General features: G+C 34.0%; 1 protein-coding gene across 5 annotated transcripts in view; it reads right to left on the reverse strand.

Moving 5' to 3' along the window:
- Nucleotides 1–15811, reverse strand: part of FAM184A (family with sequence similarity 184 member A) — a 59508-nt gene that overhangs the window by 24896 nt on the left and 18801 nt on the right. For all 5 annotated transcript variants that reach the window (XM_048936522.1, XM_048936520.1, XM_048936521.1 and 2 more), the window contains exons 4-9: nt 14125–14306; nt 13257–13454; nt 10482–10604; nt 8408–8569; nt 5729–5850; nt 5394–5544 (exon numbers count right to left, since the gene is read on the reverse strand). In XM_048936522.1, the coding sequence (XP_048792479.1) occupies nt 5394–5544; nt 5729–5850; nt 8408–8569; nt 10482–10604; nt 13257–13454; nt 14125–14306 (938 nt within the window). The remainder of the gene's footprint in view (nt 1–5393; nt 5545–5728; nt 5851–8407; nt 8570–10481; nt 10605–13256; nt 13455–14124; nt 14307–15811) is intronic.

The raw sequence follows: 15811 nt of genomic DNA on the forward strand, positions 1-15811 counted from the left end.
AAAAGCTTGGAAAAATAGATGGTACATCTGGCTGCATCTCGTGCATTTGTTTTTGTTCAAGCTTCAGAAAAAAACTTGTCAATCTCCAGGATCATATCTCTGCATAGTGTATGGAGCCTGGAACAAAGGAGCTGCCTTATTAAGAAGTTCAGTCATGAAACAGGGAAATACCCTCAACAGATGGTCCTCTGAAGGCTGCAATGACTCTGAATTACAAGATTATTCATATTCTCAATAAATCCCAAAGGAATGAAGCACAGTCCTTTTAAGATCACTGTATTCAGAACTGTAATCACTTGTGACAAGTTTGCAATAGCTGTAGAAAGCTTTGCCCCTTTGGACACAAAATTCCACAGAGAAAAGAAGAGACATAGAACTTTACACTGACTTAAATGCAAGTCCCCTCCTTAGTGTAAATTCTATTTTTATTCTTATGGATTTTCACATTTCATATTTGTAAGTACATTTTAAATCTTGCCCAGAAACCCTATGGGAAGACACTATGCATCCACTAGATGTCATACTAGCCTTACCAGTACTACCAAAAACAAGAATGACGACAGTTAGGATGGACAAGTTGCTTGAAATTTACATCCTACTTGATTCTGACAGACAAGCCTTTACCCAGTTTGCTCATGACAAGATCAAGTGAAAGGAAGAAGGGTACAATGATCCTTAATCTCCCTTCCTTCAGGAAATGGATGTATAAGTATATGCAGGTTTTCTCCAGCAGAAATTTCCAGCATCCATTTGACAGCAAATCTTCTAAACCAAGGATTACCCAGACTGTAGAACAAACCATTAATCCTTTTGCTGAGGAAAGAAATTAGCATTTCCTGATTTTGCTTATGTGGGCACATGGTCTCTGAACACAGGGCAAAAAAAAAAGCGTAATGCCCTCAGGTAGAAGACTGGTCATGTATAGATGCCCATAGGAGCTTTATAACTTTTCTACAGCATTCTATTTTCTGAACAAGAATATTTTCAGTGGCTTGTTTTCAAGACTCTGTGAATGAGCCTGAAATTTTCTGAAAATTCTACTTTGAATAAGATCTCCATCAAAAATAAATGTTTATGTTTTGATATCAATAATTTTATGCTTACTTTGAGATTAAAGTAAGCTTAGAGAGGAAATCTCACCATAATAGAAACAAACTCTGAATGGAAAATTTCCATTATCTTTTCAAAATAGTTTTCAAAACCCTTTTCAACTTTACAGCAGAAAAAATAAATAATAAAAGGCTACCAAACCAAACTGTATGCAATATACTTTTGTCCATTTTCACTTTTATTTCCATTATTGTACTCTTGTATCTATTTAAAAATGATGGCATCTTCATATGCAAAAAGTTGACAAAGTTAGAAATAAGAATTTCACATTAATACTTGACAGATAATAACATGAAAATATCTAAGAACTGGGAAAAAAAGCTGACAAAGTTTCTTTCATCTTACTGAACAAGCGTTTTACTGAAAGTGAAGTAGACAGAAAAACCGATATTTGCTCAAATACAGATAATCCACAATCAACACTCAATTCAATTTACAGAAAGAAACATCACAACAGGAAATATATAAGAATATGCATTTCTTAACTTTTGCATTTAAGTTCTCCTCACAATTGATAGTTGAGGAACATGAAGCAGCAAAACAGAGAACACACTCATGCTTTAAAAAAGAAAATTCCTGCAATTTTGTTCACGGTGAAGTCCTCTCAGCAGTGAAATTTCTTAAGAAATAAAACATTAAAAATGCATTCCACAGCTAAGAAAAATGGAAAAGAACCATTACATCTGAATTTCTTACATATTTAATGAAGGAACTCCTATGTGGATTGATATAGATGTACTTAGTAAAATTTACAGGGGAAAAAATAAAAAGCACTTTCTTTTTATGCTTTTTATCACCATTTCTCATATTGGAGATGAGAGCTACGCACAAGATAGACACTGATCGAGTTAACCTATCAACCACAAATCTAACAGTAGATGGTAAGTGAGGTTATACAGCTGGCAAAAATGCACTTAAGCATTTGATCAACTGAAAAACATTTGCTCTCAAGGGAATTATTTTACTTGTAACAAAACTCTCTGTTATAAAACCAATAAACCTACAAGCATTCTAGGAAAGACTACTTAGACAGTAATGGCATAAAGGCAAAAACATTATCTTACTTGATGTAAAAGCTAGATTTCATCTACCAGATTGGCAACAACTAGTAGAAGGTAGAAATTTGGCAAATAGTATAACATAATAAAAGAAAACCTAGCATATTCTATGGTCATAAATTGTTGTAGTTTATTTATTTATTTATGCAGATACTGTTGCCATTGATAATTGTGTCTTTTCAATTACTATTCTGGTGCAAATCAAGAGTATCCTAAAGAAGGCATATTCTATTCTGTGTTTCACAGTGTACCCACAGGAATGAAAATATATAATAAACTTAGGAAGCAACACAGTATTTTCTAGAGTAAAATCCACATTATTATCAATGATAAAATATAATGTTCAGTGTGAAACAATCTGTGAAAAATAATACTTAGGTCCTTTAAACTTGGGTTAAATCTGTCAAATACACATTATTCATTTTTGTCTAGAAGTAATTTGTTACAGTTCCCTCCTTCCCCCAAATAATTTGTGTTTTATTAGATTCTTCTGAAATGCCTTCTACCTCAATATACTGAAGAGAAATTAATTTATTAATTAAACCTTTCTGAATAGAATTTATACAACAAAAGGTCAGGATCTTTCTCAACATAAAGAGCACAGACCACATTTTCTGCCAAGTTAAGAGTTTACAAATGATTTTGTAGAGAGCATGAGCCTTTGCTCTTGTATTATTTTGATAAACGATTGTACAGTACTGCTGTACTAGACTAGACTAGAGCAATGCTTCAGGTGTAAAAATCCAAACTACAGAAAGATGAGTCAGAACTCTGCTCTATTCCCAGAAATGATATGGATTTTCAGATGAGTTCTAAATGCATCTTCCAACTAATGAAGACTGGGACCACATGTAACAAATTTACAGTATCTTAGGGTGTTCTACTTAGCATGTTTGAGAGGAAACTGAAATGAAAAAAACATTCTTTTGACAAAATTAAACTGAAAATTGGGATTCTTCCTAATATCGCTGACTTCATACACATGTACATGTAAAAGAAGAACCTCATTTCAGTACTGCACCAGTCTGTTTAAAGTAAACTATAAACTCTCTGGGGCTGTCTGAGATGAGCTTATTGCACAAGTTTTTAAAGTGTTGAAGTAAGTCCAAGCAGAACAATAACATGACTTTGACTGATGCAGCCAAAGTCTATAGTCAACTCTATGTTGTGAAACGCAAACTAAAAAAACCCTACTCTTTTCCACACTGAAAACACCATCTTTGATTTTTTTCCATAATGAAATTATTACATATGTAGATAAAGAGGAAGCAGAGGATGTCTGCAACCTTGACCTTACCAAGATTTTTAACATTCTTGTGTCCAGCTGTAGCACAGTTCAGATGGATGGACTGCCAGATAAGAAGTGACTGGCGTACAAAGTTCAAAGGGCAATAGTCAATGGTATTCTACTTGAAACACTTCTACAACTAGAGTTTGCAAGGATTTTTTTTTTTTTTTTTTTAAATTTTTTTTTTAAGGTGCCTCTGTTCTGAAGGAGGACACAAGAATTATCATAACTGCATCTGTGGATGACAGCTGGGGGGTGCTAGAAGAGGGGACAAAATACACTGAAAGGCAAGGGTACTATCTAGAGTGGTTAAAGTTGTGAGCCAATAGGAACCTCATGAAATTCAACAAGGACAAATGCAAAGTCCTTCCCCTGGGATGGACTAAGCCTCTGCACTGGTACATAGTGTTTTACAGCTCCACTGCACATAATCCAGTTAATGGTAGGCTAAACATGACTCAGCAGTAGACTCTGGCAGCAACGAATGCCAGCAGCATACTGGGCTGTAGCAACAAGCAGTAGTTTCAGGGAAGTACTTAGTTCCCTTGACGTGGCATTTGATGCATTTCACTTGGAAGGAACACAGTCTCTCTTCCTCCAGTTCAGTCATCTTTGTTTGCCCCATAATAATGCTGATAAACTTGAAGACATTCAGAAAGAAGCCACTGTGAAGATGGCTGGTACTGGAGCATGCACACTGCAAGAACAGGCCAAGGGAACTAGGTTTGTTCAGTCTAAAGAAGAAAAGGCTTTAGCCTTCCATTACCAAGTTAGCGAGAAGATGTAACCAACCTCTTTATAGCAATGTATAACAGAAAATGAGAGACAACAATCATGAACTGAAACAGAGGATTAAGGAAAAAAAAGAAAATTACTGTGAGGATAATTAAGCACTAGACCAGAATATTCAGAAGGGCTATAGAGCCTTCATGCGTGGTAGTGATCAAGATCTGGCTGGAAAAAGCCCTAACCAACTTGCCAAATTCAACATTGACTCTGATTTGAAAAAGAGATAGGACTACATAACTTTTCGAGGTCTATTCCAACCTCATCAAGTCTATGATTCTATAATTCAACCCAGTACAACTGTCCTTTGTGAATGGCAATCAAGAGGAATCTACTGCAAATCCGTTTCTCTAAGAGTTAAGGTATCCATCATAGACACTATAGTCTGAAATTCTCTCCCTTCCAGAGGTAATGGATAAAATGTAGAAACTAATTAACTGTAAACGCTTACAGATGTAAAGCTTAACTCCATACCACCATCAACAATAATCTTTCAGTCTTTATGAAATAACTACCCAACTCAAACACTGACATGGAAAAGCAACACTTGGATTAAAAATACAACTGAAGTCTTTCTTGCTTTTGTTTCTTGTTAGTCCAAAGACGCACGCTATTCATAAATGATGCAAGTTCTTGGTACAGTGAAAGGAATTTAAAGCACAACAAAAAAAAAAGTTTTACATATGCAGTTCATTTCTTCACTCACAAACTCTCCAATAAAACTCTTGATACAACTGTAATAAACATGTCATAGTAGCTGAGGGATGTTTTGGCTTTCCAGTGACCTGTACATTACTTTATTGTAAAGATATGGAATAACATCAAGTCTAAAGTATTAGCTTTGGTAAATAAAGGTGAGCAGAGAGACAATAAAAAAAAAAAAAATCTTGCAGTGAAAAGGTGAGACTCCCACTACCTCAGGAAAAATCTTCAAAAGTTTTATTCAATTTTAACATGAAGAAGGACATTAGTATCATTTTAAGATACCTTTACTTATCTCTCGTAGAGTTCAATAATTAATAGGCTTAAAAAATCATTATGGTAAGAAAATACTTCTCAAAGAGAGATGTCACAACTAATTTCAAGTAGCTAATTGGTAATAAAGTGACTAAATTGTAATGACCTTCAAATTCTCAGAGAGACCATATTACCTGGTCTAAAAGATCTTCAACTTTTTTTTGCCATCCATCCCTGGCTGCATTTTTTTCACGTTCTTTAAGCTGCAATAGTTGAGTCATAGCTGCCTTCTTATCTTCTTCATGCTGAAGTCTCAGCTCTTCACGAAGCTTATTACATTCCTGTCTAAAAGTAAAGGTCAAATAACTAAAATTCGAGAAGTGAAAAAGAATTAAGAGTTCAGCAACAAATGGAAATGCTTAGATAATAACAAAAAGCTTTGTTTTGCTTTTCATTTGCTATTACATTTGCACATAATACCTACTTTTACTCCTTAAATAAGAAATAAATACTAAAAATCAATACTTGCCGAAGATTTTCTGTCCATTTAATTTCCAAGTCACGAGCCATTCTGTCAACTTTGAACTTTTCTTCTTCTCTCATGGCAGCAATCATTATCTCATGCTGTTGTCTCTCCTGGTCTAGTTCTCCCTGCAAACACAAACTTCACAATAGAGACTGATCAGCAGCAAAAAAAAGTATTTCAAACCTTACATTTATAAACCTAACATTTATATTTCTATATTCACATTTCTAACACAGATTTCAGTTACAACTGGCTTACAAAACTTGGACTATTACTTTTTCACTAAGTACCTTCTGATTAATGCCTTACTTCCATTGCATACTTTTGGAACATATTTCCTCTAACATGTAATAAAAAGGAATTTCCTAATAAGTAATTTTTGAACTAATATTTTCCAAAACAGCCATAATAAATTGCAGAACAATTTGTTAGAAAGAATCTCAAGAGGTCTTCCAATTCTAATCAATGCAAGACCAACATCAAAATTTAAGCAGGTCAATCAGGTTCTTGTCAGATTTTTGGTTGTTTTGTTGTTTTTGTTTTGTTTGTTTCTTTGTTTTTTAAATCAGGAATTAGTACCTGAATTACAAACTTTGAACAATCTGGATTAGATACACAGTTCATGTCTCTTTTTATTTCTTGACCAGCAAGAACACAGTCTGAATACAGAAAAAAGCAAACAAAAAAAACTTCGGAATTTAGAATTTTTATCCATTTCTGTTCAGATTTTACCATTTTAAATAGTATTACATACTACCAAGATTCATACTTAGAAGAATATCTCTCAGCAATGCTTTCTTCATTCACGAGAAGCAATCATGGCCATCTACATGTTAATCATTTTTTTTTCAAAAGATATTTTTTTTGTATTTGTATTTTTTCATTTAGTTTTAAAGATCTCTTAAGAAAAATGTTTTGCCAGTAAACATCTAGAGAAATTTTTAAAAATACTGAGAAAGTAATAAACTTGTATGAAGTTGTACATCCAATGGCCACAGCTGGAGAAACAAAACACGCACACACACCAAAAAAAAAAAAAACCCACAAAAAGTCCACAACAGAACAAAATCCTGCTTCAAGCTGTTTCTTTGCAGAATATAACACCAGTTATGAAATCAGATTCAGGGATCATTTTCTTAAATATTTGCTGCTCTATAGAATTATAGAATAACCTAGGTTGAAAAGGACCTCAGAGATCATGTATTTTCAACCCCCCTGCCATGGGCACGGTCGCCAGCCACTAGATCAGCAGTGTTACATCCAGCCTGACCCTCCACACCTGGGGCATTCACAACCTCTCTGGGCAAATACTTCAAATGCTTGCTATGATCTTGTAAATGTTCTTCGCGTACTGAGAAAAAAATATATACTTAGTATTAAAGTTGATGAGTTACTAACAGATTAGCATTGTTTCTTTGTATGTATGAATGTAATCTTTTTGAATGTAAGAATTTTACATTCATATCTGATATTCTCTTCTTTAGAAGATAATAGTAATAATCCTCACAGTGTAATCTTACATCTCATTTTATTATGATTTTAATGAGGGATAGTGTAGGTGAAGGTAGCCAAATCACTTGGAGTTCAGTTCTTTAGAGTCTCGTGCATTTTAAAAGATTTGTTCAAGCATGCTAACTCATGTTTGTTTTACTATTTTCTGAGACTGTCTTGTATCTGTAGAAGCTCTATATCTTATTTAAACAGTGTCTAGGCATAGAAAAATACCTATGATTTAAATTCTGCTAAAAAAAAAAAAACAAAAAAAAACCAACCAATACATTCTCCTCCTTCCCCATTTTCTCACTGGAAATAAAATGGGAATTAATTTCTAATTATTACACAGCAGAAGAAATATTAATAAAGATTTTAATGTCTCAGGTGTGTAAGAAGTGAGCTGACAAACTGTGGGACTAATAAGACCTTTTCATCTCTGGAGCAAAGGTCAGAGGCCAGACAAGCTACTAAGTTGACAAAGATACTAAGTTGACAAAATATTGTGATCAGACAAATGGGTTGTTTTGTGTAAAGAGGTTACATTTTCTGGATATAAGTCTGTCATCTTCTGAAGTATCATTGCATATATCTCTAAACTATTCTTGAGGACCTTCTGAAATCTGAGCCCAAAATACAGACTGACCATTATTTGGGGTAAACATGGTATGATGCAAGACCTCTAGGGAAAGACAAAACCAACAAACCAACCAACCAAAAAACAATAAGAAATTTTTCAAATAACTCTATAACTGGAGTCTTGTTCTGTGTATTGTTTAGCATCTATTGTCTGGGTTAGGAGTGGCTTAACACAATCCTTTTTACATTCTCATGAAATTCTTACATTCACTCAAATCCCTGAAAAATTCAACTCTGGATATATTTTGCACAGGCATACTTTGGCAGCTAGAGTTTATATTAACTACAAAAAAAGCACTACAGTTACATTAACTATCAGAAATGTGTTTGCAGCAACATGCATCAAACATTAGAAATTTTCTTTAGAAAAAAAAAAAAGATTTTCAGATTTTTCATTTTAGCTTAGAATAAGAAGTGAAAATGGTTTTTTAATGGAACTATATAAACCTCTTTCAATAATGTATAAACTATAATATGCCTTGCCATTTTAATAAAAGACTGAAATCACTGCAATGGTATTTTGCACAGTTTATTCTCCAACATTATGTTTACCTCAACATTATACAGTGAATCTGTGGTCTCTCGCAGTCTTGCCCTAGTTAACTCTAGTTCTTTCTGGAGTATTTCCTGAGCTTCTTGAAGACTGGAGATATGTCCTTCTGCAGTACCAAGGCCTTGTTCACTTTTTCGTACAAGATCTTGCAGACGACACACCTTCAATATATAATCAAAAAAAAAAAAAAATTAAGGATTAAAATTAAGCATTTAAGACAATAAGTAGCTTTTTTTTTTTTAGGAATTGTCCTAATGAGGCTTTCCCCATACTTTGGCTCAGAAAGGTGCTGCTAAAAACGCCCCATTTCTAATGATGGGAAAGGTTGAAAAACAACCTTTTCAGTGGAGATGCCAGAACCAAGTTAACATCCACAGAAAGTGATAAATACATGCCTACTCTTACATATGCTTATTCTTAAAAAAACTTTAAAAAAAAGAAAACAACAACAAAAGTGGAAGAAGCAGCTGAAACATAAGAGAAGAGCTAAAGGCATGCTAGACATTTCACAGAGAAGTTTGTCTGAGGTCTGTGAAGCCACTTTCAATTGTCAGCAGAGAACTAAAACTGTGAAGTACTTGCCAACTGTGAAGCTCACATACTTCAGATAAATATAGTGAGAAAATAAAACAGATTGCCTCTGTACTGCAGAGCAGATTTATAGACCACCCCAAATTTAATTTCTGCACACTTTCTCTCATTCTCCTAATATTCAAAATATACTATATTATATTTATGCTGGCATAAGAATGTATATGCTCAACTATTAAATAGCAGATGGCACTAATTTCCTATTTTGGTTTATGTTATAGTTGCCTATTCCTCAGCCATGCTTATGTATTTGTTTTGTTTTGTTTTTTTAACTCAGTGTACTGACTGATTTTCCAAGATAAAACTTTTGAAATGAATGTATGACTGTTTAGCTCAACACATAACAAATGCACTGTATTTTCATCAATTTAAATGTTGGCAAGCATACTGTCAAAGACAGCCAGTGCACTTTCAGCTTCAATTAGTACATTTTCCAACATCTGAATTATTGGCAAAGGGAATCAGAGCTACAAAGGAGCCACTGTTTAACAAGGTCTCACAACTGACTTAGCATCACTATTGCTGAACTCTAAAGATAATGACTTCTAAAATATAGTACATGTACACTTTCAGAAGTTTTCTTCTAAAGAACGTGTAATGTTTGTACAGGTTGCAAGCCAGAAGAATTAGAAAACCACCTGCTGCATCCAGATCTAGTATGGTACTAGAATATGTACTACTGCAAAAAAGTACTTAAATTTATGCTTAAATTCAAAGTCTGTTTTAAAGCATACATGAAAACCATGTATGGTCTCTTGAACAATTAAAAAAAAAAAAAAACTAACAAACAACCGATTACATAAGAGCAAAAAGAAAGATTTAAATTAGCAGGTTTTAATGTATTTTAAACTCAGAGTAAAAATATTTTGAGAATATGTTTAACCTAGACTGCATATATCAATATATTAGTACACTGTAAATAATTTGTCTCCTTATAAGCAAGAATGGCACACAATCTTTTGCTGGAAATATAGGAGGTACTGCTCCAAAAGTAACTTGCATAGCTAGTGGTGGTAACTATGCTGAAAAATTATTTTGTAGTTAAGACATACAAAAAACATTTTGTAGTTAAGAATGTGCTCTTTACTGCATGCTAATTATGAACCAATATGGCTTAAATATAATTCTCCCTCCTCCCTCCCTTTTTCTTGGCATACTTTGTGTAGAGATCTAAATATCTAATGAGAAGATAAGCAGAGTTAACACAAGCAGGTTTGTTCTCATCAATTTTTTTTTTTTATACTTTTTTTGTTTTGATGTTTTTGAAGAAGACAATTAATCCATTGCTCAGAAGCAGTCAAGTAACTTACCGTGCTTGACAAATATTCTACTTTTGATAGAATTAATACACTACACAGACTGAACACTGTAGTCCTGTAGCACTGGACTCTAAGCACAAATTAAGTACAAGATCATTACTGATTAAATGCACAGATGATCAAACACAGAAATGTTAGCTGATACAATTAAGTTGACTCTTGCCTCCTGATTGGCAGAAGTCAGTTTCGTTGTCAGTTCTTCCCTCAGGTTTTCCAGCTGCTGTCGAAGCTGATTCTTGTCATCCTCCAAATGCAGTTTCTCCTTCTCAAACTGCTGCTCCAACTCCTTCAGAAATAAGAGTGAAAGAAATATCAAGCACACCTGCAGTAAGATTACAAAAAAGTACAAGTATACCACATGACAACTCTTCATCCTGGCAAAAACAATACTCCTTATCTCAAGCAGGAATTGTCATTTCCTCCAAGTGTTAAAACATGAACATTTATGTCCAATTAAGACGGAGGCATTAATTTTTCAATTTGTCATCTAACATCCTTGATTAACCACAAAATAAAGTTATGCAGGACTTCCTTCTCAATTACTAGTTTCGCTTTGCATTTAATTAGAAAAATCATTAGAACCACAGCTACTTACTTTCACAGTTCAGCCTTCTGTTAGTTCTGCAATTAAAATAAATTCTATATAGAATTGAAAGAAATCTTGCTTTCAATTTCAGCTACATGCATATAATCAGCTCTACAAAAATTGAATGAAAATTGTTAACAACAGAGTTCTGAAAACAGCTCTGTTGGATGAGCTATTTTTCTCTTACGTGAGTTTACATTGTTTGTGCCGTTGCTGGAAGTTTTTTTGCTGAAGAAAAATGTAATTTTATTTTTCAGATTTACTTTATTAATATTCAGAATGAATTTTCAGCCACATTTAGACTGAAGTATGTTAAAACTAACAGCTTTATTACATGTTTCAATTGAATAATTCATAATTCATTACACTACCAAGCCACCTTGTAGACAAAGTTGCCAAGTAAGGTGCTCCAGAGCCAGGTAATACAGGACTCTAATGTAACAATCTATGCCACTACTGGCTCCCTTATTAACTTCCTACTAGGAATTCAGCTATAACGCAAGGTTTAGCATCAATTCACAGCATCTGTGAATGCCTTGGCTCAGACTTCTAAGAAATCAGTAATATCTAACAAGCAGTTATGAGAAAATACATTGACCAGAGTCTTGCATGACACAAAAAGCACAACTGAAGCATCAGTAAGATTCTGGAGAAAGGAAGATTCATAGCTCAAAAATTCAAGAGGAAAAAGATTGTCATAAAAAGGTATAAAACTCTAAGGAACAGCAACATATTCTCATCTGGCTCATTCCAAGAAGAAATTGAGGCCAACCCTTCTTTATGTGATTATTCGAGCTGATGGTGAGCATATTAAGCCTAGTAGTTTATTAACTCAAGCACTCTATTTATTACAATATACTATAATAATTTATTTCAAGCTGTTTGCACACAGGTTGAAATAATTCTGTTTGATTGTGGTAAAAGCTGGACAGAGTGACAAAATAGAGGGCTGTACTTTGTATAATACACTGCTATACAACATAAGAAACATCTGCTTTCTTTACCAGGCCCAGATAACTCATCACTTGACAAATAATACTTGTTAAGTTAGACTTGTTCTGTTCATATCATGATCTGCTGTTTGCAAAATTTCACTGGTGCCATTCAGACTCTATTCTGGTAACTCAGTAATTAGATTCTTTATGACACCTCTCAGTTTAGCTGTGCAGTACTGAAAAATTATTAGCATTTCTATTTTCATCTTTTTATCTGCTGATAAGCTACAGAAATGGCAGCAGTCCATTCTATAAATGGAAAAAAAATGATGCAAAGAAATTTAAGTTATTTCTTCAGGGTTCTATTCTCATTCTTTAGAAGTCTCTTCATGCCCCATTCTTTCCAAAGACTACCAGATGACTTTCCTAGTCTTTCAGTACCAAAGAAATCTCCACTTCCACTATCCAAAGGTTTCTCGATCATGCTTCTTCCACAGATTAAACTCAACACCTCTCACCATCTGATACCATCTTTTTCTCTATTGAATTACTCAAAACCCCCAAATTGTGATTCAGGTCATACATTCCACAGAGGAGACAATACAGTGATTAAGATTTATTGAAATCTAGATGCTGACATCCCTATATAAGTTACCTTTCCCTGACTAGAATCAAGTTTCACAATTCTCACATTTATAGTTAAAATAGGTAACATCTCTAATTTCACGACTTTTAAGAACAACTATTTTATGATACCTTCTGTTTTACTCTCTACATTAGTTTTAGTAACTGATTCTTCCAAAAAATGTTTTGGAAGGTAGCCAAGACATAATGAAGTAAACTAATAAAAACATCATTGATGCAAATGTGTTTTACAATAACATAAAAGATGCAAATATTTTCATCAGTCATATGGAAAGACCATTACATACTGAAAGCTAATTTAATTACTTACAAAAGACAAGAGTGTCACAGTGTCCCTCAGTAAGTTACCTTCCCTAAGCATCAGTGACTACAGCAAAAACACTTTTCTCTTATCCCAAAAGGCCAATTCTATAACTGCAGCAAGACTTTCAGTTTCAAGATGCTGAAAAACTGATCTTGAGTGAAATATCGACCATTCATGGGCCACAAGAACTGGAAAAAGATGCCTGTTAAATTAAAAAGCAGTAGTCTTCATTACAATGCTAATTGCTTTGAGTTGAGAATTCTCCTCTATAAAGAGAAGAGCATGAGTTTTCTGTTGTTGTTCTCTTAGATATATGTTACTTTAAAAAAGACTGAGCAATTTCTTCAGAGTGGTTCAGCAAATCTGCAGGTAAAATTTGCCTTTCAACAAAATGATGCACTATGGGGTTCAAATTATACCATCTGCATTTTTTGAATTTGTTTGATTATTCAAAGAAAACAAACCTACCATCTGCAGTTTTTTCTTATCCTTATTAGCGTTGCTGTGTGCAGCCTCAATTGCAGTATGGTGTTTCCACGCCAATTCTTCTAAAGTTTTTGAATGAGCCTCTTTCAACTGTGCAGCCTCTCCTTCTAACCTTGCTTGCAGTTTTACCAACTCCTTCTCATAATATTCTCGCTGCGTCTCCCTTGCTTCATTTACTTTCTATAAAAGATGGAGAAAAAAAAAATCATTTGTATTCAAGGGTAACAAAATCCTATCACAATTCAAATAGGAATGTAGAAGGAAACTAAGAGGAAATACATAAAACTTTACTGATAACATAAATCTAAAAAAATTAACTTTCACATTCAGAAAACTGAGCAGACACTAAACACTTATTAATTCAGTAAGCAAGCAAAGAAGCAGTTTAAGTATATCCAGGCAAAAAATATGTCTGTATTAAAATTTGGGTTTTGAACTATTTAATCTGAAGAAAGAGCAATCAGGTATCAAGTCTGCAGAAAATTTCAGTTCATTGTTTTCAAATATATACCAAAGATCTTCAGAGAATCTTTTTTAAAGTTATTTAACCACTTCACCTTTCTCTCTAACAAGACACTTTTGATATTAGGTATATGTGCTTATCATAATATGTAAAATGATGTCGTTTTTAAATGTCTGAAAGAACATGAACAGTATCTAACCTAACTTTCCTCTGTTCTCACTTTACAGTCTACATTAGTTATTCTATGTTGCAATGTAAGGTACACTTGAAACAAACTAATACTGGTCCAAACCAGGTCAAACTTAAAAATTAAAACATATATTCATTTTTTCCTTATAAATGTAAGTCTTCTGCTCTTATACAGCTGAAGCAAATAAGTTGTCTAACCTTCTCCAAGGCCAGAATCTGCTGCCTTTGTCGCTCATCCAGACTCTGTGTTTTGCTTTGTAGTAAGTTTCTTTCCTCTTCCAGTTGGGATAGTTTTTCTTTTAATCTAGACTTTTCTGATTCCAAATCTCTGATTGTAACTTCTTGTGTCATCTGGGTAGCTTGAAGCGTTCCAATGTGACCTAAAAACAAAACTCTTTAAAACCTCATGTCATTGGTCTTGTAAATGAAGTACACATTCATACCCTAATGACTTCTAGAAAAAACTTTAGTGGAAATATTCATGTGGATCTCCACATTCACTGCAATGCTTACTTCCCCTCCATTTTACTCTTTTTTATTTTTATTGTTAAAAACATCCAACAATTGCAGAGTCTTTGGCGTTGGGGCTCCTTCAGTTTCAACTTTGTTGCTTCAAAGTTGCACATTGATTCCAAGAACTTCCAAGTAGGCAGGACTAAGAAGATGCACAATCAATCCCAAAGAACTAACCTCACCTAAAACCACGCATTTTTACCCCACAATAAGCTACATAAAAGAAAACAAAACACTGAAGTCCAGTGGCAAACACGTGTTATCAAACTCTTAATTTTAATCAGCATGCAAGGAATAGCAACTAAAACTAAAAGCTAAGCAACTGAAAAGCAACTAAATCTTTGCAGGTCAGAGGCTTGCTTTTGATGCCTTTTTGATTTTTGGAGGATCAGCATCCCATTTGAAAGCTATGACTAAGATTATCTTAACAGGAAACATATTCCTTTTAGCTATTTACATCCAGAAGGACCTCATAGTTTTTTGGATCCCATATGGCCTCTATATTGTCAAAATATAAAACCTATCCTTTTCCAAGCCCTTACATGCATAGTATGTATGTCCTAGGCATAAAGCTCTCCAGATGGCAAATACAATTAGTCCAATCTATAGAACTGCCTCATTATTTGAAGGAAAAAAAAAATAAAGCCTTGATACAGGCCACATTTACACATACCATTCAAGGGCTAGGCCATATGTAGCCATCTGTAATAGTAACTTCAGAGTATTTGCAAATTAATGCTGTGAATTATTTTCTGTCTCCAAGACCAATTGATCCAGTCTGGCAACATCCCAGCCCTCAAAAGAAGGTGATCTTATCCCAACGGACACTTGGGAAGGACCTCCCCCCCCCCTATTTTTGCTAACTTCTGGAAAATAATCAGACGTTTCTAAGATTGCTCTAGTCAAATAAGGCCAAAGATAAGCCAGGAGCTTATTTTTAGTCTACCTACAGCACAGTTAATGAAGTTCAAGTCCACGCCCAATCACATGCCCAAACCAAACAGTTTGCTACAGATACAATACTAATGAGGTAAAATCCACACATGTACAATCAAGTGTTAATACAATTTATGTCATTCCATATGGTATTAAGCACAGAGAAGTCAAGAAAACAGCTATAAAGAAAATCCTAACAAATTTATTAACCAATAAACTACATATCTTCTGAAAGCAGAGGTAAAGCAAAGTACCACTGCCTCAGCGAAAGCACAAAGCAAATGAAAAGGATGGAGAAACAGGAATAATGTTTTTTGGTGATTACATGGAGGACACACAGATGCAATATAGAAGCATATTATACAAGTATAGTGTGATGAAATCATGACATGTAGTTAATGCAAGATGATTCAATGCCTATAAGATATATACAGAG

This window comes from Lagopus muta, chromosome 2, assembly GCF_023343835.1.
Source record: "Lagopus muta isolate bLagMut1 chromosome 2, bLagMut1 primary, whole genome shotgun sequence".
NCBI lineage: Eukaryota > Metazoa > Chordata > Aves > Galliformes > Phasianidae > Lagopus > Lagopus muta.